The 26,611-nt window shown below is 44.5% G+C and overlaps 1 protein-coding gene across 1 annotated transcript in view; it reads left to right on the plus strand.

Moving 5' to 3' along the window:
• Positions 1-8,557: 8,557 nt before the first annotated feature.
• The window catches only part of LOC124803069 (acylphosphatase-2), a 176,524-nt gene continuing 158,470 nt past the window's right edge, over positions 8,558-26,611 (plus strand). The window contains exon 1 of the mRNA XM_047264197.1: positions 8,558-8,717. Within this exon, the coding sequence (XP_047120153.1) occupies positions 8,654-8,717 (64 nt within the window). The 5' untranslated portion in view covers positions 8,558-8,653. The remainder of the gene's footprint in view (positions 8,718-26,611) is intronic.

Genomic DNA, 26,611 nt, shown 5'->3' on the forward strand with positions numbered 1-26,611 from the left:
AGTTATGCCACTATCCTCTCTGTTAGCAGACCACGTTGAAATTATCGTCAGTACAGCTACTATCGCCAAGGTCGCACATCCTGCCATCAGATCGAAATCGACGTCGTCTTTCCAGATGTAGTATTTTTTTCCCGCAGTGTACATACATTTTTATAATATATAAGGATTGCATTTTACGATTATTTTACCAGTAAACCGAACTAGTTGCCAATCTTTGCACCACTTTGAAATCTCATCAAGGTCTGACTGAATATCTGTGCAGCCTCGTTCAGACTGTACTGTGAGAGTGGACCAAGCGCTGATCCTTGTGTGACTCCAGCGTTGATGAGTCACAGCCTAGAAGTGCGTACGCACGTGGACACTCTTACCCTCCACAACGCTCTACCATCCAGTTTGAGCCCAATCTGGTCAGATTTTTATTCATGAGGACATTGCATGTCATCATACCCAACAAATTTTCACCGATGTCATTTGATGTCACTGAATATTCGTTTCTGTTCAGCGAATCGAATTTAGTTGAATTTTACATTGCAACACCATGAAACGGCATACAAGAAATGTCGGACTGGCATGAAGCATACTAAAAAACTAAAAAATAAACCCCGCCCGAACAGGCCATGAAAGCTCATAGGTACCGACCGGCCACCTTGTCATCCTCAGACCACAGGCGTCACTAGATGCGGATATGGAGGGGCATGTGGTCAGCACACCGCTCTCTCGGCCGTATGTCAGTTCACGAGACCGGAGCCGCTACTTCTGAATCAAGTACGTCCTCAGTTTGCCCCGCTTACCAACAGCGCTCGCCAGACTGTATGGTCACCCATCCATGTGCTAGCCCAGCCCGACAGTGCTTAACTTCGGTAATCTAACGGGAACCGGTGTTACCACTGAGGCAAGGCCGTTGGCCATGAGGCTTTAATAAACAAACGATTAGCAGTTTAGCACAACTACTCAACGTAGGTACTAGTGACGTCATGTCATTATCGCCCCCCTTAAATGCACGTGAACAGGCAACCTTTCCCCTTTCCCACCAGAGGGAGACACCAAAGCTGCGATTGCCACAGCGGCGCCACCGCCAGAAACGGAGGGCAACTGCTTCACACTACGCGCTGCCGCGCGCTCTTCAAAACAGCAATTTTTACCACATCTCATACATCTACATAATTCCTCTGCAATTCACATTTAAGTGCCTCATCGAACCACTTTGCGCTACTTCTCTACCGTTCCAATCTCGAACAGCGCGCGCTAAAAACGAACACTTACAGCCGGCCGGGTGGTCGAGCGGTTCTAGGTGCTACAGTCTGCAACCGCGCGACCGCCACGGTCGCAGGTTCGAATCCTGCCTCAGGCATGGATGTTTGTGATGTTCTTAGGTTAGTTAGGTTTAAGTAGTTCTAAGTTCTAGGGGACTGATGACCTCAGAAGTTAAGTCCCATAGTGCTCAGAGCCATTTGAACCATTTTTTGAACATTTACATCAATCCGTGATAGTTCTGACTTCTTTTGTTCTATGATCATTTCTCCCTATGTATATGGTCACCAACAAAATATTTACTCATACTGAGAAGAAAGTTTCTGATTGAATCTCATGAGAAGATCCTGCCGCAACAAAAAACGCCCACTATTTCATTTATCACATCCGTGGCACTCTCTCCCTTATTTCATAATAATACAAAACTTGCTACCCTTCTTTGCACTTTTCGACGTCTTCCATCTATCCAATCTAATGTCGATCCAACATCGCGCAGCAGTACTCTAGAAGGGGGCAGACAACCATAGTGTAAGCAGTCTCTTTAGTAGACCTGTTGCATTTCCTTTCTGCCAGGAAGTCGTAGTCTTCGTATGCTTTCCTCGCAGCCTTATCTATGTGATCGTCTCCATTTAAGTTATTCGTAATTGCAATCCCTAAGTATTTACAGGCCTTAGAGTTGCTTGCCGGCCGCTGTGGCCGAGCGGTTCTAGGCGCTTCAGTCCGGAACAGCGCGACTGCTAAGGTCGCAGGTTCGAATCCTTTCAGAACGATTTCGGAAGACGTTTTATGCCCACCGCCGACTTTAAACAAGTATTTTCGCCAACTTATTGAGGGTAGATTGAAGTCACTACCAACTGCAATTGTATGAGTGGGGTATCTATTTGAAAAGAGACTCGAGTTTTCTTTGAACTGTTCAGAAACTAAATTATCGGACTTGGTAACAGGATGTCGGTAAAAGGAACCAATTATTAATTTATTCTGCTTGTCAAGTGGAACCTCTACCTATACTAACTCACAGGAACTGCAAAGTAAGCTACTTCTGATAAAAGTAAAATTCCTGCACCAACTGTATTTAAACTATCCATTCTGAACACGGTTAGGTCCTTTGCCAAATTTTCGGCTGAACTTTCTGTACCTATAACTATTTGAGCTTCAGTGCTTTCTATTAGAGCTTGGAGTAGGGCTGTTGATAAAGTATCAATATTTTTTCCAAAAGATTTTGCAGAAACAGACATAATGTCTGATGGGAGAGCAGCAATCAGTGATTGTATAATGTTACTTATAATCCGTCTTGATTGCAAAATTTTTTTGTTCATATGACCGGTTTCGGATCATTCAGAACCATCTTCTGATCTGATATTTCAGTTACAGGCGTAACCCGTCCAAATCCAGCAACTTTCACATGCTGGATTTGGACGGGTTACTCCTGTAACTGAAATATCAGATCTGAAGATGGTTCTAAATGATCCGAAACCGGTCATACGAATAAAAAAAATTTGCAATCAAGACGGATTATAAGTAACATTTTCCAAAAGATATTGACAATATTGGCGATATCTTTCTCACCGACATATCGATATATCCATATCGAAATGACGATATCGAGTGACGATATTTTTATTTTATATTACATGTTTTCGCAATTTTTGATAAATATTTGAAACTGTTCGTTAGAAATTCTAGTAGAACATAAGTTTACTTTCACTGTGTGAAGGAGTGTTACCACTTTTTTAGGCTTTCATCACGTCCAGTCTTCTCTTTGCTGTATGAAGCAAGTCTAGGTGTCACAAAGAAGAAGTCCGATTGCACTAGGGGATGTCAATGCGAATGGAATAACAATATATCCGATGTGAAGAAATAGCACACAAGTTACGTTGTTGTTGTTGTTGTTGTGGAGGTCTTCACTCCTGAGACTGGTTTGATGCAGCTCTCCTTGCTACTCTATCATGTACAAGCTTCTTCATCTCCCAGTACTTACTGCAACATACATCCTTCTGAATCTGCTTAGTGTATTCATATCTTGGTCTCCCTCTACGATTTTTACCCTCCACGCTGCCCTCCAATGCTAAATTTGTGATCCCTTGATGCCTCAGAACATGCCCTACCAACCGGTCCCTTCTTCTTGTCAAGTTGTGCCACATACTCCTCTTCTCCCCTATTCTATTCAATACCTCCTCATTAGTTACGTGATCTACCCATCTAACCTTCAGCATTCTTCTGTAGCACCACATTTCGAAAGCTTCTATTTTCATCTTGTCCAAACTATTTATCGTCCATGTTTCACTTCCATACATGGCTACACCCCATACATATACATTCAGAAACGACTTCCTGACACTTAAATCTATACTCGGTGTTAACAAATTTGTCTTTTTCGAAAACGCTTTCCTTGCTGTTGCCAGTGTACATTTTATATCCTCCCTACTTCGACCATCGTCAGTTATTTTGCTCCCCAAATAGCAAAACTCCTTTACTACTTTAAGTGTCTCATTTCCTAATATAATTCCCTCAGCATCACCCGACTTAATTCGACTACATTCCATGATCCTCGTTTTGCTTTTGTTGATGTTCATCTCATATCCTCCTTTCAAGACACTGTCCATTCCGTTCAACTGCTCTTGCAAGTCCTTTGCTGTCTCTGACAGAATTACAATGTCATCGGCGAACCTCAAGGTTTTTATTTCTTCTCCATGGATTTTAATACCTACTCCGAATTTTTCTTTTGTTTCCTTTACTGCTTGCTCAATATACAGATTGAATAACATCGGAGAGAGGCTACAGCCCTGTCTCACTCCCTTCCCAACCACTGCTTCCCTTTCATGCCCCTCTACTCTTATAACTGCCATCTGGTTTCTGTACAAATTGTAAATAGCCTTTCTCTTCCTGTATTTTACCCCTGCCACCTTCAGAATTTGAAAGAAAGTATACCAGTCAACATCGTCAAAAGCTTTCTCGAAGTCCATAAATGTTAGAAACGTAGGTTTGCCTTTCCTTAATCTTTTTTCTAAGATAAGTCGTAAGGTCAGTATTGCCTCACGTGTTCCAACATTTCTACGGAATCCAAACTAATCTTCCCCGAGGTCGACTTCTACCAGTTTTACCATTCGACTGTAAAGAATTCGCGTTAGTATTTTGCAGCTGTGACTTATTAAACTGATAGTTCGGTAATTTTCACATCTGTCAACACCTGCTTTCTGTGGGATTGGAATTATTATATTCTTCCTGAAGTCTGAGGGTATTTCGCCTGTCTCATACATCTTGTCACCAGATGGTAGAGTTTTGTCATGACTGGCTGTCCCAAGGCCGTCAGTAGTGCTAATGGAATGTTGTCTACTCCCGGGGCCTTGTTTCGACTCAGGTCTTTCAGTGCTCTGTCAAAGTCTTCACGCAGTATCATATCTCCCATTTCATCTTCATCAACATCCTCTTACATTTCCATAAAATTGTCCTCAAGTACATCGCCCTTGTATAGACCCTCTATATACTCCTTCCACCTTTCTGCTTTCCCTTCTTTGCTTAGAACTGGGTTTCCATCTGAGCTCTTGATATTCATACAAGTGGTTCTCTTTTCTCCAAAGGTATCTATCTTACCCCTAGTGAGATAAGCCTCTACATCCTTACATTTGTCCTCTAGCCATCCCTGCTTAGCAGTTTTGCACTTCCTGTCGATCTCATTATTGAGACGTTGTATTCCTTTTTGCCTGCTTCATTTACTGCATTTTTATATTTTCTCCTTTCATCAATTGAATTCAATATTTCTTCTGTTACCCAAGGATTTCTACCAGGCCTCGTCTTTTTACCTACTTGATCCTCTGGTGGCTTCACTACTTCATCCCTCAGAGCTACCCATTCTTCTTCTACTGTATTTCTTTCCCCCATTCTTGTCAATTGTTCCCTTATGCTCTCCCTGAAACTCTCTACAACCTTTGGTTTAGTCAGTTTATCCAGATCGCATCTCCTTAAATTCCCACCTTTTTGCAGTTTCTTCAGTTTTAATCTACAGTTCATAACCAATAGAATGTGGTCAGAGTCCACATCTGCCCCTGGAAATGTCTTACAATTTAAAACCTGGTTCCTAAATCTCTGTCTTACCATTATATAATCTATCTAATACCTTTTAGTATCTCCAGCGTTCTTCCATGTATACAACCTGCTTTCATGATTCTTGAACCAAGTGTTAGCTATGATTAATTTATGCTCTGTGCTTAATTCTACCAGACGGCTTCCTCTTTCATTTCTTGCCCCCAATCCATATTCACCTACTATGTTTCCTTCTCTCCCTTTTCCTACTCTCGAATTCCAGTCACCCATGACTATCTCCTTTCACTACCTGAATAATTTCTTTTATCTCGTCATACATTTCATCAATTTCTTCATCATCTGCAGAGCTAGTTGGCATATAAACTTGTACTACTGTAGTAGGCGTGGGCTTTGTGTCTATCTTGGCCACAATAATGCGTTCACTATGCTGTTTGTAGTAGCTTACCCGCATTCCTGTTTTCCTATTCATTATTAAACCTACTCCTGCATTACCCCTATTTGATTTTGTGTTTATAACCCAGTAGTCACCTGACCAGAAGTCTTGTTCCTCCTTGCACCGAACTTCACTAATTCCCACTATTCTAACATTAACCTATCCATTTCCCTTTTTAAATTTTCTAACCTACCTGCCCGATTAAGGGATCTGACATTCCACGCTCCGATCCGTAGAACGCCAGTTTTCTTTCACCTGATAACGACGTCCTTCTGAGTAGTCCCCGCCCGGAGATCCGAATGGGGGACTCTTTTACCTCCGGAATAGTTTACCCAAGAGGATGCCATCATCATTTAATCATACAGTAAAGCTGCATTCCCTCGGGAAAAATGACGGCCGTAGTTTCCCCTTGCTTTCAACCGTTCGCAGTACCAGCACAGCAAGGCTGTTTTGGTTAGTGTTACAAGGCCAGATCAGTCAATCATCCAGAGTGTTGCCCCTGCAACTACTGAAAAGGCTGCTGCCCCTCTTCAGGAACCCCACGTTTGTCTGGCCTCTCAACAGATACCCCTCCGTTGTGGTTGCACCTACGGTACGGCCATCTGTATCGCTGAGGCACGCAAGCCTCCCCACCAACGGTAAGGTCCATGGTTCAATTTTCAACGCAACTAGTGTGCTATTTCTCTACATCGGCATTCTTCAAAAACAGTTGCTGAAACTGGTAAATAAAAATGGTAAGTTTGGTCTCAGCGGTGGGCGGAGACGTGTGAGGGGATATGCTGACGTAATCGGCGCTCGGCGCTACCAACGGAAACTGCAACGTTCAACTGCACCACGCAATTTTGACACTACGACTGCTAGGTCGCTGGCGTTTGCAGAAATGAAGAATACAGGGAACAAATCCGGTATGTTACGAAACCGAACGGCGGACCTATCAGACACCTTTCATTGTGCCACTTACATGTAGTTACTATTGTTAGCAAAGTGGTTATCGTCAAGTTTGAGCGTGCATCGTTTTCTTCTCAGTTCTTGCTCTGAGGGGAATAGGCAGGCTGCTAGCTTGTTGATGTACAGAATATTTAATAATAAATCAATACTTAAATATACAGCTCTAAGACAGGCGGTATATTTACAATGTGCAGCCGATATTTTTTTGGTCGGTACGTCGACATTTTTTCTGGAAATATAGCGATATATCAATATTTTTTTCGATACATCTTCGGCCTGTAGATTTTTTAAATATCGATATATGCGATTCCCGATACTTTTAAAAGGTTGGAGCTATGGTTCCTTTCCAACATAGCTACGACAGGTTACAACCGTCATCCGATTTTTTGGTGGGTCTACTTTCGTGTGTTTGTCCTGCACCCTTTTAGCCTGACGCCCTTCCTGTAGTTTCCCGAAACTTCTAACCTAAGAAACCGCCCAGTAGCCTCCACAGAGTTACCGCTATCCGTGTATCCGCTTCCTGTGTATGAAGTTTCCCTGTCTGTCATTCGAGATCAGTTTAACACGATGCCCAGCTCGGTTACAGCTGTTCTTAGTGCCAGAGATAATAACTCTATGTAATAAACTTTGCACTCTATACAGGGTGTTACAAAAAGGTACGGCCAAACTTTCAGGAAACATTCCTCACACACAAATAAATAAAAGATGTTATGTGGACATGTGTCCGGAAACGCTTAATTTCCACGTTAGAGCTCATTTCAGTTTCGTAAGTATGTACTGTACTTCCTCGATTCACCGCCAGTTGGCCCAATTGAAGGAAGGTAATGTTGACTTCGGTGCTTGTGTTGACATGCGACTCATTGCTCTACAGTACTAGCATCAAGCACATCAGTATGTAGCATCAACAGGGGCCCCATGTTCTTCCACCAACGCTCAATAGAGCACGTTATCATGATTTCATACGGGATACTCTACCTGTGCTGCTAGAACATGTGCCTTTACAAGTACGACACAACATGTGGTTCATGCACGATGGAGCTCCTGCATATTTCAGTCGAAGTGTTCGTACGCTACTCAACAACAGATTCGGCGACCGATGGATTGGCAGAGGCGGACCAATTCCATGGCCTCCACGCTCTCCTGACCTCAACCCTCTTGACTTTCATTTATGGGGGCATTTGAAAGCTCTTGTCTACGCAACCCCGGTACCAAATGTAGAGTCTCTCCGTGCTCGTATTGTGGACGGCTGTGATACAATACGCCATTCTCCAGGGCTGCATCAGCGCATCAGGGATTCCATGCGACGGAGGGTGGATGCATGTATCCTCGCTATCGGAGGACATTTTGAACATTTCCTGTAACAAAGTGTTTGAAGTCACGCTGGTACGTTCTGTTGCTGTGTGTTTCCATTCCATGATTAATGTGATTTGAAGAGAAGTAATAAAATGAGCTCTAACATGGAAAGTAAGCGTTTCCGAACACATGTACACATAACATATTTTCTTTCTTTGTGTGTGAGGAATCTTTCCTGAAAGTTTGGCCGTACCTTTTGTAACAGCCTGTACACTCCCGAATTACCTACAAATATAATCGTGTATTTGTCAACCTGCTTTGGTATCTACATGACTTAATTTTTCGTTAATCGCTGTCTGTCAGGCAACACGTTTACCATCGTCCGATAGTCGAGCAGTGCGCGTATTTAAGCCACGAAGTAGTGCAGTGTTGCAAAGTAAAGGTCCGGCCTTGCCTGCTGTTTACTGGGCAACGGCGACAGCCAAGGGTCAGCGTCTGTGGCAGGCGCAGAGCGTCTCGGCGCCAGGAATAGACCGGCGGACACGGCGGCGGCGGCGGTGGCGGCGGAGACGACGGAGGCGGCGTCGGAGTGCAGCGAGGGCAGTACAGGCCGGGCGGCCGCCACGGGAAGACAAGCAGTCAGCGGCAGAAGCAGCAGTCAGCACGGCGAACCCGTACCCCATCAGCATGGGCGTGCAGGACGGACCAGCCATCGTGTCCGTCGAGTTTGAGGTCTTCGGACAGGTGCAAGGTACGCTGGCCGGAGGCTGGAGGACGTGACCCTCCCTGCGCCGCAAGTGACGCGACCAGCACGTGTCGTGCGCAACAGGTTACTTGCATTTAAAGTCAACTGACTTCGAAGTAGTCCAAAAAGTATCAAGCAGCTGACAAATACGAACGCAAAACGAGTATGGTGATAGTAGACGAATATTTTTATTTTATTTTATTTTCACGTCAAGTTCCGTAGGACCAAATTGAGGAGCAAATCTCCGAGGTCATGGAACGTGTTAGTACATGAAATTACAACATAAAAGTAATAACAGTTCAATGTTCATGAACCCGAAAAAGGTCAGTCCATGACTTTAAGTAAACACTATCAGCAATACAATAAGAATCAGCTTAATTTTTCAAGGAACTCCTCGACAGAATAGAAGGAGTGATCCGTGAGGAAACTTTTCAGTTTCGATTTGAAAGCGCGTGGATTACTGCTAAGATTTTTGAATTCGAGTGGAAGCTTATTGAAAATGGGTGCAGCAGTATACTGTACACCTTTTCGCACAAGAGTTAAGGAAGACCGATCCAAATGCAGGTTTGATTTCTGCCGAGTATTAGCCGGCTGAAAGCTGCTTATTCTTGGGAATAAACTAATATTGGTAACAAGAAGCGACAATAAGGAATATACATATTGAGAGGCCAATGTCAAAATATCCAGACTCGTGAACAGAGGTCGACAAGAGGTTCGTGAACTCACACCACTTATTGCCCCGAACCGCATCCTTTTAGAATGGGAAGAGTTACCCCAAAAAACCACACAACATAAGCGAATGAAAATAAGCGAAGCAGACTAATTTTTGTGTCGAACGATCACTCACTTCTGATAGCGTTCGAATAGTAACAATGGCAGTATTAAATCTTTGAACAAGGTCCTGAACGTGGGATTTCCGCGACAGCTTGTTATCTATCTGAACACCTAGAAATTTGAACTGTTCAGTTTCACTAATCATATGCCCGTTCTGTGAAATCAAACATCAGGTTTTGTTGAATTGTGTGTTAGAAACTGTAAAAACTGAGTCTTACTGTGATTTAGCGTTAGTTTATTTTCTACAAGCCACGAACTGAGATCATGTACTGCACTTTTTGCAAGCGAGCCAATGTTGCACACGACATCCTTTACTATCAAGCTAGTGTATCAGCAAACAGAAATATTTTAGAGTTACACATAATACTAGAGGGCATATCATTTATATAAATAAGTAACAGGAGTGGCCCCAACACTGATCCCTGGGGCACCCCCCCCCCCCACACACACACACTTGACAGTACCCCTATCAGACCCCACATCACAGCCATTCTCAAAATTGTGAATAATGTCCTTTTGCTGTCTGTTGCTAAAGTAAGAGGTGAACCAATTGTGAGATACTCCCCGCATTCCGTAATGGTCCAATTTCTGGAGCAATATTTTGTGATAAACACAATCAAATGCCTTATTTAAATCAAAAAATATGCCAAGCGTTCGAAACCTTTTGTTTAGCCCATCAAGTACCTCACAGAGAAAAGAGAGTATAACATTTTCAGTTGTTAAGCGACTTCTAAAACCGAACTGTACATCTGATAGCAAATCGTGTGATATAAAATGATCAATTAACCTTACATACACAGCCTTTCCAATAACTTTTGCAAACACTGATGGTGTAGAAATAGGTCTAAAATTATCTACATTATCCCTTTCTCTCTTTTTATAAAGCGGCTTTACTGGTTCAAATGGCTCTAAGCACTATGGGACTTAACTTCTGAGGTCATTAGTTCCCTAGAACTTAGAACTACTTAAACCTAACTAACCTAAGGAGATCACACACATCCATACCAGAGGCAGGCTTCGAACCTGCGACCGTGGCGCGGCTTTACTACTGAGTACTTTAATCGTTCAGGAAAATGACCATTCCTAAAGGAAAAATTACAAATATGGCTAAATACAGGGCTAACATGTGCAGTACAGTACTTTAATATTCTGCTAGACACTCTCTGCTATGGATTTATGCAGTAATCGGAATTTACACCAGAAAGTAAGCTAGAAGCTGATGTCAAGGTCACCTGGACCGTGTCATGAGCTCGGATAAGACGAGGGTGATACAGAAAGTTGACAAATTTCAAGAAAATGAGAGAAACCCAAATCAAGAAGGTAGGGCGGGAAAGCGAACCTTGCTTTTCCGGACTATGAGGCTTTTATAATAACTACTGCGCTATCCAACTATCTTAAAGTTCGCTGCGCGACTAGTGCTATCCAGACTCCCAGCTGAAACTCAAATGCAGCTTCCTCTCTCTGGCGACCGATCTCCACACTAGGTCGTCCATAATGACTTCGTTGTCGACTGGACCGTAAAGTCTAAATTTTCCGTCTCTTACACTAAGGTCAAGCCTTGCACCAAGAAAAAGCGACATCTCTAATCCACAGTCCGCCATTCAAATTAAGGTTTCCGTGGCTTCTCCATTTCAGTTTAAGCCAACGCCTTCAACTTGTCCAAGGTCGTTTCAGTCTGATCGTTTCCGTCTCGATCAGTGTCCCGCTCGGCTAGCATTCCCTACCGAATTTTTCCATTGTCGACGAGGCATTTTATGCTGCCCACTCTCTCAGGGATCATGGCAGTGGAGCATGATATTTTTTAAAAAATTATCATACGATTTGAGTCATACAGGTTCAAGCTCGTCTCATGAAGTTAAATTATCGCACGAAAATAACTGCACAAAAGGTATATTTCGGAACGTAGCATGTCTTCAACTGGTGTGGACTTGACGTTTCCATCGTTGCCAGCGGCGAGTCTCCAGCGTAGAGGTGCGACGGCGGTCTAAGATATTCCAGTAGTCATATATCGTATGTATTTCTATTTGCATGTCACTGAAGCTTTTGAGGTGGTCCTCGTACAAGCAGTTAAACGCAGGGAAACATTTGGGGCGACAGAAGATCAAGCTCAGTGGAAAGCGCCAATGAATCCAAGCAGTGATGTATGTTAACTGCTTTATGCGTAACTTTCTCGATTAAATTTCATACATCTCAGGACAATGATCTCACTGAGAGAAAGATTTATTGTGAACTTTCCTGTCCAAATTAATGTTTTATCAAGTTTTGGAATGTGTTTTCTTTTTCATGTTGTAATTCTAACAGCAAGTTATGACTGGTTCTGAGGTGGCAGTCGACACAGGACCTGTTCGATATGTCCTTGTATCAATGTACCTAACATTAACACACACACACACACACACACACACACACACACACACACACACACACACAAACACACTTCCTTGTGTCATTAGTGGGTCAGTTTTTTTAACTGTGAGCTCTCCCTGTACAACTCTGTTCATCCATTTGAACCAGCTGACGGTAGCCAAGCCTCGCATTTCTCTTCAACTTTGATCCCCCATACTTCCCTGTGTCATTTGCCTGATTAATTCTGGGATCTCAGAGTTTCCAATAAACTACAAAATAGAAATCAACAAATTAGGTTGCGTTCGGGACGACTGAAACCTACGAGTCTGATTTACTGCAGTGGGTGCCATGTTGTTGTTGTGGTCTTCAGTCCAGAGACTGGTTTGATGCAGCTCTCCATGCTACTCTATCCTGTGCAAGCTTCTTCATCTCCCAGTAACTACTGCAACCTACATCCTTCTGAATCTGCTTAGTGTATTCATCTCTTGATCTCCGTCTACGATTTTTACCCTCCACGCTGCCCTCCAATGCTAAATTGGTGATCCCTTGATGCCTCAGAACATGTCCTACCAACCGATCCCTTCTTCTGGTCAAGTTGTGCCACAAACTCCTCTTCTCCCCAATTCTATTCAACACCTCCTCATTAGTTATGTGATCTAGCCATCCAATCTTCAGCATTCTTCCGTAGCTCCACATTTCGAAAGCTTCTATTGTCTTCTTGTCTAAACTATTTATCGTCCATGTTTCACTTCCATACATGGCTACACCCCATACAAATACATTCAGAAACGACTTCCTGACACTTAAATCTATACTCGATGTTAACAAATTTGTCTTTTTCGAAAACGCTTTCCTTGCCGTTGACAGTGTACATTTTATATCCTCTCTACTTCAACCATCGTCAGTTATTTTGCTTCCCAAATAGCAAAACTCCTTTACTACTTTAAGTGTCTCATTTCCTAATCTAATTCCCTCAGCATCACCCGACTTAATTCGACTACATTCCATTATACTCGTTTTGCTTTTGTTGATGTTCATCTTATACCCTCCTTTCAAGGCGCTGTCCATTCCATTCAACTGCTTTTCCAAGTCCTTTGCTGTCTCTGACAGAATTACAATGTCATCGGCGAACCTCAAAGTTTTTATTTCTTCTCCATGGATTTTAGTACCTACTCCGAACTTTTCTTTTGTTTCCTTTACTGCTTGCTAAAATATACAGATTGAATAGCACCGGGGAGAGGCTACAACCCTGTCTCACTCCCTTCCCAACCACTGCTTCCCTTTCATGTCCCTCGACTCTTATAACTGCCAATTGGTTTCTGTACAAATTGTAAATAGCCTTTCGCTCCTTGTATTTTACCCCTGCCACCTTCAGAATTTGAAAGAGAGTATTCCAGTCAACATTGTCAAAAGCTTTCTTTAAGTCTACAAATGCTAGAAACGTAGGTTTGCCTTTCCTTAATCTTTCTTCTAAGATAAGTCATGGGGTCAGTATTGCCTCACGTGTTCCAACATTTCTACGGAATCCAAACTGATCTTCCCCGAGGTCGGCTTTTACCAGTTTTTCCATTCGTCTGCAAAGAATTCGCGTTAGTATTTTGCAGCTGTGACTTATTAAACTGATAGTTCGGTTGCCATAAGTCACTGAAAGTAACCCACTGGTTAAGATACTCCCGTGAGGAGCGCTGTTCAAATCAGACACTGGTTCTTGACTGTTCCTCTAAATCAATCATGGTGAATTCCGTGAAGATTACTGTCCAAAAGAAACACAGTCGGTTGCCTCCCTAGTCGCCACCTGACCCCTTGGTTGGACCTTCATATCTGTAGTGACCTCATTGTCGATAGTAGGTTTAACTCTAACCCTGTTTCTTTCATTTTTCTTGCAATAACGAGGTTGTACTGGAAATTTAGCACGTCCACGGATCGGGACCTGTACTTTTCTCGTGTTTTCTTGAAGCTGTTGCCAACGCTATCTGTACATCTCCTACGGCAGGTGACGAGGGTCTACCTGACAGCTGGCCGGAGCGGCCGAGCGGTTCTAGGCGCTACAGTCTGGAACCACGAGACCACTACGGTCGCAGGTTCGAATCCTGCCTCGGGCATGGATGTGTGTGATATCCTTAGGTCAGTTTGGTTTAAGTAGTTCTTAGTTATAGGGGACTGATGAGCTCAGAAGTAATGTCCAATAGTGCTCAGAGCCATTTGAACCATTTTCTACCTGACACACTCAGTTTGCCTGGTATTCGAATATATGCGACAAAACAGTGCATAAATCTAACAGACAGATCTGTCTCAGTGCAAACTTTATTGCACGTACAGTGCTCACTTAATTTATTTACTCGTAGTGATTTACTTTTTTCACTGACAATTAAAAATCGGTCAGTTTTGAGGTCGTTAACAACGAGTCAAATTCCTTAGAAGCTTCCAACAAAAGAAACATATTCCACTAATTCACAATAACGACTGTACTTGTTTGCAGTATGAAAATACTTGTACATCTGCAGACAGAGCAGAGAGATTCGAAATCGGAGCCAGTTTAGCATTTCGTTGGAAGAATATCAATTGGCATGGCAATGTCTCAAATATGGAACAGATATGTCATAGTAATACCTTATGCTCTTGTACTCCATATGATCTGTTAAACACGATGATGTCTCCCGATGCAGACGAATTAAGAGAATAGGGGCACCACACACTTGGCTCGTTCCATCGCCAATGCGTATCATGGTCGAAGAGGAGGAGACGAGTGAGTGACGCAACCAGAACTATACTTCTTCAAATAGTTATTAACGTGATGTAACTCACTTTAGTACCGCTATTAAGAATCACTTTTTTCACAGACCTATACAAAACTCCTTCCTAGAAAGAATTACTGTTTTAAACAACCTAAGACCAAATGTTCTTTCCGAAAATTTCTCACACCGAAGTCAATAATTTTTGTTCGAAATCTTCTTTTGACGAGTTTTTACATTTCCTCATAGATCTATAATCAAAAGGAAGTCAAATTTTCAGGATGCTGGCGCCATGAGATCCTTACAATAATTTATTATGAAGATTCCTTGCACAAAGTATGCTGTTTATAAGATATATGTTGTGGCATAACAAGACAGCTACGCCACACTGAAGTAGCCGAAAAGCACGCGTTAATCTCACGTAGGCTAGAGAGAGGTCTGAAACAGGATACGTAATGAATGGTAGCAAGAAAAGTACGTAGCTGCTATAATACTTAACTTTTAATCCATCATTTGTATACAGCATTCCTTGATGATACAAGTGAGACTCTATCTTAAAATGGTTAATGGCGCCTTGCTAGGTCGTAGCCATTGACTTAGCTGAAGGCTATTCTAACTGTCTCTCGGCAAATGAGAGAAAGGCTTCGTCAGTGTAGTCGCTAGCAAAGTCGTCGTACAACTGGGGCGAGTGCTAGTCGGTATCTCGAGACCTGCCTTGTGGTGGCGCTCGGTCTGCGATCACACAGTGGCGACACGCGGGTCCGACATGTACTAAGGGACCGCGGCCGCTTTAAAGCTACCACCTAGCAAGTGTGGTGTCTGGCGGTGACACCACATTCCTCCCCCGCAAATCGGCGAACGGTCGTGTGTTAAGGCTTCCGCCCGCCGTGGGGAGGACCCCACGTTGACGTATGCGATGAGGTGGGGAGCCTAACAACAGGCGAGGCTGTGCCACCCGCACCCGGCCATTCGGTCCGAGGGGAGCTAGGAAACGCCTGAAAACCTAGTCCAGGGTGCACGTCAACATGCGGTGTATGTGCCAGTAAAGAGACAGGAGGGGCCGAAGGGTCGACCTCCATTGCCGCGGGGTATTCGACGCGCGAAGACGCCATGTGGTCCGGAGCGGGCAAGAGTTCCATGGCGGAGGACAGCTGGTCACGGGAAGCGATCGGCGGCGCGTAACCCAGGGAGGCGCTTGGCGGCTGCAGCGAAGCGTCCACCGCGGGCGGCGCCGGCTGGAGGACAGGCGGCGGCGGCGGAGGCGGCAGCGGGGCGTCGCCATGGGGCAAAAAGGAAAGCATCGTCGGTAACACCTGGGGACGAGGCGAGCCAGTAGATGGGTCCCCAGGGCGCTGACCGGACGGCACCGTCGCTGAAAGCAGACGGGGAGCGGCAGAACCAGTGCGACGACAGAGGCGCAGCTGATTGAGATGCCGACGCACCTCACCAGAGGCCCCCAAAACCAAATACATCGCGCGGCCGAGGCAGCGAAGAATGCGCCCTGCGAGCCAACGCCGTGAACCTCGATAGTTGCGATAGAATACAACGTCGCCTGGAGCAAAAGCAGGAGTCTGCCGCTCCACAGGAACCTGATGCGGCGGGTGCAGCAAAGACATCAAGGTTCGATGAGGACGACCATGGAGCAACTCAGCCGGCGAGCGACCATCTCGGGGCTGAGAGCGATACGATGACAAAAAGAGCAACAACGCGTCCTCCCGAGAATGCGACTCTTTCAACTTTAACATCTGTGACTTGAAAGTCCGGACCAATCGTTCAGCGGCACCGTTTGACTGAAGCGAAAACGGCGCGGACGTCAGATGTTGAATACCATTGGCCTGGCAGAATGACTGAAATTCTGCGGGCATGAATTGTGGGCCATTGTCGGAAACAATAGTCTGCGGAAGACCTTCAATGCAAGAGATAGCAGACAACGCTTGGATGGTGGCAGAGGACGTCGTGGAAGACATCCAGACAACAAAAGGAAAATTACTGAAGGCATCTACCAGAACCAACCATCGAGCATTCCAGAATGGACCAGCAAAATCGATGTGCAAGCGTTGCCAAGGGGAAGTGGCTTTTGGCCATGCAAAGACTTTCCGCGGCGGTGCCGATTGTTGTTCGGCACACGCCATGCAAGAAGAACACATATTCGTAATCGCAGCATCGATTCCGAACCAAGTACAGTGCTGACGAGTAAGTTGTTTCGTTCGCACTATACCCCAATGTCCTTGGTGAAGAAGCCGTAAAACAGAGGACTGTAACGAACGTGGGACCACGACTTTGGACTGATCATTATCAGAACGCAACAACAAAACACCACGTCGAACAAAAAGTCTCTCCCTGTGAGCAAAAAATCGGCGAACCAACGGATCCTCGATCCGAGACTTTGACAAAGGCCATTGCGTAGCAACAAAACGCAAAACGGTAGCAAGGACCGGGTCAGCAGCTGTGGCTGTAGCTACACGACGAAAATCAATCGGAAACGATTCGACCACGTCATCAGTTTCCAAATCAATGAACATGCAAGCAAGTTCGGAAGAATCGAGTGCTTTATCCTCAGCAACAGGCAAACGGGACAACGCATCGGCGTTTCCGTGCTGAGCAGTGGACCGATACAAGATATCGTAGCGGTACTGCGAGAGGAAAATAGACCAGCGAATGAATTTCTGCGCTGTACGCGGAGGTACAGGCTTGTTCGGATGAAAAAGCGATGTCAAAGGTTTGTGGTCTGTGATGATGGTAAAGTGACGACCATACAAGAAATCATGAAACTTAGTAACACCAAATATGAGAGCCAAAGCTTCTTTCTCTATCTGGGAATAATTTCTTTGCGCAGATGAGAGCAATTTGGACGCAAAGGCAATGGGGCAATCATGCGAGCCAACTTTGTGCGCAAGCACAGCACCGATCCCGAAATCCGATGCATCTACCATCAACAAAAGGTGTTTCTGGGGATCGAATGGCGTAAGGCAAGTATTAGAAAGCAACGCCGATTTCAACTGGCGAAAGGCGCGTTCGCATTCCGTCGTCCAGACGAACGGAACACCCTTACGGCGTAAGCTATGAAGCGGAGCTGAAATGGAAGAGGCATTGCGCAGAAAGCGATGATAATAGTTAATTTTACCCAACACACTCTGTAGCTGCTTGACATTCTGTGGCGAAGGCAAATCTTGTATGGCACAGAGGTGCTCTGGACTCGGATGTATGCCTTGGGCATTTATTACATGCCCCAGGTATGGTAAGTCACGAGCAAAAAACACACATTTGTCCTTCCGCAAGCGAAGACCATTTTGTCGCAATACCTGAAATAATGTTCGTAGGTGTGCTAAATGCTCGTCGGCTGTCTTTCCGGAGATCACAATATCGTCCAGATAGTTCGCAGCAGTAGGGACCGACGCACAAACAGTTTGTAAATATTGCTGAAACAAAGCAGGGGCGGATGCACACCCGAATGGCAGTCTTTTGAATCGGTACAAACCGAGATGCGTGTTAACCACCAAGACGCGCTGGGATTCGGCGTCCACTGGGATTTGCAAGTACACATCTGCTAGGTCTAACTTCGAAAAGTATTTACCAGGGCACAGTTTATCAAAAAGATCTTCCGGGCGGGGTAAGGGAAAAGTTGCAATCACGGCTTGTGGATTCACTGTTGCCTTGAAGTCCACACAAAGTCTCAGTTTTCCGGAAGGTTTTGGCAAAATTACTAAGGGTGAGGCCCAGAGAGAAGCTTGCACACGTTCAATTACACCTTGTGATTCTAAATCGTGTAATGTTCTTGCGACCTCATCACGCAATGCGTGAGGAACATTGCGCGCTCTGAAAAATTTCGGTTGCGCGTTGACTTTCAGTTCCAAATGTGCTTCATAATTCTTAGCGCAACCAAGGCCCGGTGCAAAAATGTCTGCAAATTCTTCACATAGCCGAGAAACACTGTCTGAAGGCACAGTCTGATTCACTGATAGGACCTGATTTACAATAGACAAGTTAAACAACTGAAATAAATCCAAACCAAACAAGTTCACGGCAGTAGAAGAACGAAGAACGTAAAATGATACAAGTTTTGTTTGTCCCTTGTATGTTGCAAGAAGAGTGCACTGTCCTAACACAGGTATATGCTGTCCTGAATATGTAGTAAGCTTAACAGATGCGGCACGCAACGGAGGTTTGCCCAGTTGTTGGTACGTGTCGTGATTGAGCAATGAAACTGCAGCTCTGGTATCGAGCTGGAATGGTATGACCTTGCCATTAAAGTCCAAATCTACAAAAAGTTTATTGTCCTGCTGACGACAAGAGCGACCGTCCCGTGCAATTTGAACAGACACTGGTACAGAATCACTTGTTAATTGACGTGATTTCCGGCGACGTCGATGCACAGTTTTTGTGGGACGAACACAGTCACTGTTAGAGACAGTGGCACTGGACGAAGTGGAATTAACTACATGAATGTCCATGGGCGAAGGTTCACGAGCCTGAGTATTCTCTGGAATGATTATGATTGTCCGATCTGAGCTTTTTCTGGCAAACACTTTGAACATGTCCTTTCTTATTACAGAAAAAGCAAATAGCTTGGCGTGACGGGCAATTGTCACGTGAATGTCTAGTAGCACACCGCGGGCATGATTTCACTGCATTTGTATGCTGGCGCGGCACACCTGGTTTAGAGCGTGGCGACAGCTGCGTGGACGTGTGTGAGGGCAGTTTACCAGGCCGTGCTGCGCGCCCGGCGGGCCGGTTAATGTTACACATGGCTGGCGAAGTTGCAAATGATTCCTGAGCAAAGTCAAGCGTGTCTTGTCTATCCAATATGTCTATCACTTGTTGAAGGGAGGGATTAACTAGTTTCAAAATCTGTTCCCGTATGCAAACATCAGAAACGTTCTGTGCTATTGCATCATGTACCATTGTATCTGAATAAGGGAGCCCACATTCACACTCAAAAGCACAATCCCTTGTAAGGCCTTGCAAAGTTGCAACCCACTCCCTATTAGTCTGACCGGCCGTACGTTTCGTATGAAAGAAAGTATACCTCTTTGCAACTACATTAACTGTTTCTTTGAAATAGGCATCTAAAGCAGACAAAATTTCTTCGTAGGACAGAGTTGCTATGTCGCGTCGGGGAAACAATTTCACTATCACACGGTACGATTGCACCCCTACACACGACAATAAATGAGGCTGCCGCTCGTTACCTTGAATTCTGTAGGCGGCGAGATGAAATCCAAACTGGCGTGACCATTCCGTCCAGGATTCTACGTCTGCTTGAATATTACGGAATGGCGGTGCAACTGCATGTTGTGGCTGCGGTAGCGATGAAGCGGCGGCGGCCGCATCGTTGTGCAGTGCACGTTGACCCTGGACGAGCTGTCCAAGGGCATCCAATAACGCCTGCGTCTGCTGATTCTGCAAGCGATGAAATTCGGACAGTACATCTGGCGAAGCCATGACACAAGTAAATGTAAGCAATTAGAAAGAACAAGACCCTTTCCGTTGACTCGTCGCCAACTGTTGTGGCGTAACAAGACAGCTACGCCACACTGAAGTAGCCGAAAAGCACGCGTTAATCTCACGTAGGCTAGAGAGAGGTCTGAAACAGGATACGTAATGAATGGTAGCAAGAAAAGTACGTAGCTGCTATAATACTTAACTTTTAATCCAATATTTGTATACAGCATTCCTTGATGATACAAGTGAGACTCTATCTTAAAATGGTTAATGGCGCCTTGCTAGGTCGTAGCCATTGACTTAGCTGAAGGCTATTCTAACTGTCTCTCGGCAAATGAGAGAAAGGCTTCGTCAGTGTAGTCGCTAGCAAAGTCGTCGTACAACTGGGGCGAGTGCTAGTCGGTATCTCGAGACCTGCCTTGTGGTGGCGCTCGGTCTGCGATCACACAGTGGCGACACGCGGGTCCGACATGTACTAAGGGACTGCGGCCACTTTAAAGCTACCACCTAGCAAGTGTGGTGTCTGGCGGTGACACCACACTATATATCTCACTGTTGTATTTTAGCACTATTCACTTTTGAGTAAAATGTGTACAAAGATTCCATGAATCAAAAGCGTGTCAATGTTCATAACAGTTCTAACCGTACTATTGCGAACTATGTAGACACTATCATGTATTCGGAACTGTCTATTATTGAGCTGAAGTATTCGAATAAACTTTTTCTACATTTAATAACTCCAGACTGAGCTCAAAAAATTCGCGTACTGCTGATGTCACTCAATACTGAGAGTATGAAAGACCCAGGATGAAAGTATAACTTTTTTTAGAAAAGGTGAGAAAAGAATATTAGGTTCTAACACTTTATCAACGACGGGTTCATTAGAGATGGAGCAGAAGCTCAGGGAGTGAATCAGTCGAGCTATTTTCAAAGGAATCATCCCAGTATTTCCCTCGAGTAACTTAGGGAAATCTCGGAAAACTTTAATTTGGATGACTGGAGGAGGGTTTGAACCACCACTCCCCCTAAACGCGAGTCGAGTGTGTAAATCTCTAGACATCTTGTACGGAACCGTTATGGAAGTCTGCTACTGTCTACATTATTACAGTTAAAAACTTTAATCACCTTCATTACCTATTTTACAACTTCTTTTTAAAGAAGCTTTGGCTTGTAGCACTGTTTCAAAATCAAGAGTTTGTAACATTCATTTCGTGTTGTGTGCTCTTGTACCCTTGTTTAGAAGGAGTAAATGTGCTGAGTACCAGAATGTGGGCTTTATTATGTTCAATACAAGTGACAGTATTCCCATCACTTTCGTCACTTCCCGATTTATGTCATGAGGTATTGTGCAATACACAAATCACGAAAATAAATAGACTACAATGTTTTTTTGAAACTCTCACAATCACCTACTATGAGCTTGTCATCACATATTTCTAAGGAAAAAATTCTCTGTATGTAAGTCTCCCAGAATTCCGAAACGCTTGGCATCCTATAAGTTTTGAGCCTTCATTTCATTCTTTTTAGTTTTAAACGATGTCGTCCTTCCATATATTCCAAAACCTGACCAACATTTCTCAGCTGACCCATACTAATTAGAACTATATGGTTTCCTATTCAAAACGGCCTTAAATGAAACTGTGTTATCATCTATAAAATAGCTGTTGTACCTCACATTACACTGCTACTCCGTATTATAAAATTAAAAAAAATGGTTCAAATGGCTCTGAGCACTATGGGACTTCACTGCTGTGGTCATCAGTCCCCTAGAACTTAGAACTACTTAAACCTAACTAAGGACATCACACACATCCATGCCCGAGGCAGGATTCGAACCTGCGACCGTAGCGGTCGCGCGGTTCCAGACTGTAGCGCCTAGAACCGTTCGGCCACTCCGGCCGCCTATAAAAAAAAGCTTAAAGACTCAGGATACATTCTGGCACAAAAACTTGAATAATTTCTATATCTCACTATACTGTGTACAATAATCCATTGCCCTCTTTCCTTTCTGTCGCACACTTTTTCCTGAGTGCATAGACGTGGAAGAACTTAGTAAATGAATCACAACTTTTTTCCAGGTTTCACACCAATAATGAAGGCCATGCATACGATGATGAATGGCCACACTGCGCCAACGTATCCTCACACAAAAAATGCTTGTCGTGTCTATTGTCTTATCCTCTTGTGTATTCCGTTCACTTACTACGTTCACAGCATCGCTGAGATTTACAAATATTCTTCCGCTTCCTTTCGAAGATCAGTTCAACTCTATTATTTTTCTTGGTGTATTTAACAATTTTATGGGTAGCATGCATAAAATTTCTCAAAACAGTTTGATATCTTCCCTGCTCGCCTGCAACACACACATATTCGGTTTGGCCGTACAGTTATTTACTTTTTCTGTTTGACACTTGTCACAAATAATTTGTATGGTAGACCCAGAGCGAATCATTTGTTGTATAGTAATTTTATTCACAGTCATAATATCGCATGATTTACTCTGCTGCATCTATATTTTGGACTTCTTCAAATAAACTTGTTCTATGGCACCTTATACAACCCATAAGTCAGCGAGTATATCTTCTGGCAAGGTATTCAAGAATTGACATTACAGCTGCTGGTCACATTCTGAATACATCCAGACAAGTTCTCCAGGCGAATTATGGAATGTAGGAGGTGAGCTAAGATGTCGAAACTGATCATATCTGGATGTATCACCCTTTATGTTGACCGTAAACAGAGTTCCAATATTGTCTGAAAAAGATGAAACTTAAATATCTCAAAGTTCCCGCGCAAAAATTAACATAACAGTAGCAGAGGCATAACTGTGGATAGAGTTTTTAAATCAAAATATATATAACCACCTACGTGTCAAAGACACAATCGTCAAGTAATACACAACCATCAATTTTCATCTTCGAAGCACTTAGACACAACGGTCACTCACTTATTCAGAGCGTTTTCATATGCGAAGGACTCCGTCAACGATAGGAACAAATCCTAGAATCGAGCACTGTATCTCTGGATGTGTAGTCTGTCTCGCACTCACTCAGCCACCGAGAGAAATTACGGAGACGTTCACGGGCACACTGTCCAGTCCAGTGGCGGATACAGAAAAACCTCAAGGAGGGGGCGCTAAAGATTTCCTGAACTACGTTTACTTTTACCGTAGTAAAAAATAATCAAGTCACATGCAAAGCTTTATTTAAACTGATTATACACATATACAAGACAATGCCTTCTTATGATATAAAACATTTACAATTGTGGTTCTCGTCCTTAAATGATGAATTCTACGCGCCTATTCTTCCTTGCAAATTGGTTAAATACATCGTCAATAGTCAATCAATGTCAGGGTGAGTGTTCAACAGAGCTAATCCATTAAGTCGATCCTCCTTCATTGTCGACCTCAGCCATGCCCCCATGTCCTTGTACGCCGCAATGTTGAAAAGCTTATTTCTACTGTAGCAATAGATGTAGGTAGACATGCAAATATTTTGTACAGCGTGTGCAAACTAGGATAGTCAGATCTAGGACAAACAGACAACTCTTACGTAACAGAATCATCATCATTAAGGGCGTTTATGCTCGTTTGCTTGTATTGAAGAATCTCTCCCATTAGTCTCTTTTTAATCACAAAGAGTGATTGTTCTTCAAAGAACGGTAGTTCGGTTAAGCACTGATTCAATTTATGTGGCAGATCATTACCGTCATGTCTCAGTAGTTGTGAGGGCAAATGTATGTTGAATTTAAGTGATAAATATTTTCTTCAGCAAAACGGTCTCTCAAGTCAGTGGTAACTTGGTTCAGTGTTGGAATAAAAAGAGTTCTTTTCCAATATGCCAGAGTATCTTCATTATGATCGCAGTTTTCCCTGTGTCTTTGCCTGCCTGTAAGACGAGGAACACTCATCTCCACGTATAACACTTCCATAACTGCCTTCGTCTCTTCACCAATACGAGCAAATTGGCTATCAGCATTAGCTCTCATGCCGTCGTACACCTTGAGCGTCGAACCTAACTTTGCTTTTGCCATCACGGGGTAAGATTTTGCTGACTGGATATGTTATGCTCATAATGTGCTTAGTGTAAACAGAGTGACAATAAACGAGCGGACTGACTGGCGGGAAGGATGCGGATGGTAATGCGGGCGGCCCCGCAAATGGGGCTTGTCTACCTGCATCTATTGCTACAGTAGAAAGAAGTTTTTCACCACTGCGGCGTACAAAGACATAGCTGAGGTCGACAATGAAAAGGAGGATCGACTTAATGGCTTAGCTCTGTTGAACAACCCCCTTCCCCTGCCCGCCCCCCCCCCTCCCCCCCCCCCCCCCCGCCTCGCCCTTAGGTAACCGCCACTGATCCAGTGACATTAATGTGTAATGTGGCCACCTGTCAGAACCTTGAATAACCACCTATTGCAGCGTGGACGGTTGCGAGACGTGTAGGTAGAAAGTCAATGAGGTTTTGGAAGGTACCGACAGGCATGTGCAGCCATACCAACTCGTGCCGTGGCCATCTGCGCTGGGTTTCCGGGTTGAGGACCCATGGCGCGAATAGCTCGACCAAGGCGGTCCCACAGATTCTCCATTAGGTTTAAATCCGGGGAGTTTGGTGGCCAGGGGATTACAGTAAACTCATAATGGTGCTCTTCGAAGCATGCACGTACACTGCGAGTTGTGTTACACGTTGCATTGTCCTGCTGGTAGATGCCATAGTGTTGAGGAAAAAACAAACCGCATGTATGGGCGGGCAAGGTTCCCTAGGTTAGGTGCATACTTGTGTTGATCCATTGTGCCTTCTAGAATGCCGAGATCACGCAGAGAATGTCACAAAAACGTTCACCAGACCATAATGCTCCCTCCTGCGACCTGGAGCCTTACGACGATGGATGCAGGGCTACACTCACCAATGGCAATCTGTCCGATGGAGCATAAAACGTGATTCATCTGGAAAAGCCTCCTGTCGCCACTCAGTGGATGTCCAGATGCGGGCTGGCGTGCAAATTGTAGCCTCTGTCGTCGATGAACAGCAGTCAGCTTGGGTGCATGAACCAGGCACCGGCTGCGGATGCCCATCCACAGCAACGTCGCTCAACGGTCGTTGTCGAGACACTGTTGGTAGCCTCTTGGTTCATAGTGGCCGTCAGTCGCTCAGCAGTAGTAAGTCTAAAAGCCCGTATATATCTTCGCAGCCGTTTTTCAGCCCCGTCATCTATGACCTATGGTGACCACAGTTGCCTCGGCGCCGGTTTTGGATAGCACCATTTTGCCATGCACAGTATACTTTAGCCACGGCCACACGTGAGCAATTCACAAACTTAGCCGTTTCGAAAATGCTTCCACACTTGGCGCAGTGCCAATGATCATGCCCTTTTGAATGTCAGATAAACGACTCCGCTTCCTGCCGGCCGCAGTGGCCGAGTGGTTCTAGGCGCTCCAGTCCGGAACCGTGCGACTGCTTTGGTCCCAGGTTCGAATCCTGCCTCGGGCATGGATGTGTGTGATGTTCTTAGGTTAGTTAGGATTAAGTAGTTCTAAGTTCTAAGGGAATGATGACCTCAGATGCTTAAGTCCCATAGTGCTCAGAGCCATTTGAACATTTTGAACTCCGCTTCCGCAATACGGCAACGGCTACACTGTTTTCCGCGTCCTCCCAATACGCTCTATAGCAGGCGTCTCTCCTAGAAGTCGGAAGGCGCGTTTTCTTTGGTGTTTCAGCAGATATCTGCAATATCTTTTTTGCGTTGTTTAACTGGAGTCAACCCAAACAATTAATGGTCGTCATGCGTTTCGTGCGACGCTCAGTGTCAACAGGTAGCGTCGGTTTGTTTCCCTTTACAAACAAAATAATTTTAAATCGGAATTTTTCGTGCCCATTGTATAGAGCGCTCCCGAATTAGTAAAACACGAAGAATAAACAGTAAATCATCAGCGGCTCAGTCCGCCCCGATAGCTGAGTGGTCAGCGCGACGGACTGTCGTGCCAAAGGCCCCGGGTTCGAATCCCTGTTGGGTCGGAGATTTTCTCCGTTCAGGGACTGGATGTTGTGTTGTCTCTACCATCATCATCTCATCCCCATCGACAAGCAGGTCGCCGAACTGGCGTACACTCTAAAGACTTGCGCCAGGCGACAGGTCTACCCGACGGGAGGCCCTAGACACACGACATTTCCATTTCCATCAGCGACTCAATAGCATTGCATGCTTGGCGGCAGCAGTCAGCTTGGGCCAGGGCAGTGCTGTCACAACTGGAGTACTGATTGTTCTTCGAGTTTTACTGTCCCTGTTATATCGATAAATCAAACATAGCAGTAATTTGGAAGCGCTCTTCGAATGGACACGTGAACTTCCACTTTAAAAATCATTTTGTTTGTAACGGGAAACAAACCCACTATTTCTGTCGAAAATGGGCGTCGCACGAGAAACGCGATGAGCAGTACTGTTTACACTACTGGCCATTAAAATTGCTACACCAAGAAGGAATGCAGATGATAAACGGGTATTCATTGGACAAATATATTATACTAGAACTGACATGTGATTACA

This window comes from Schistocerca piceifrons, chromosome 6 (assembly GCF_021461385.2).
Source record: "Schistocerca piceifrons isolate TAMUIC-IGC-003096 chromosome 6, iqSchPice1.1, whole genome shotgun sequence".
Taxonomy (NCBI): domain Eukaryota; kingdom Metazoa; phylum Arthropoda; class Insecta; order Orthoptera; family Acrididae; genus Schistocerca; species Schistocerca piceifrons.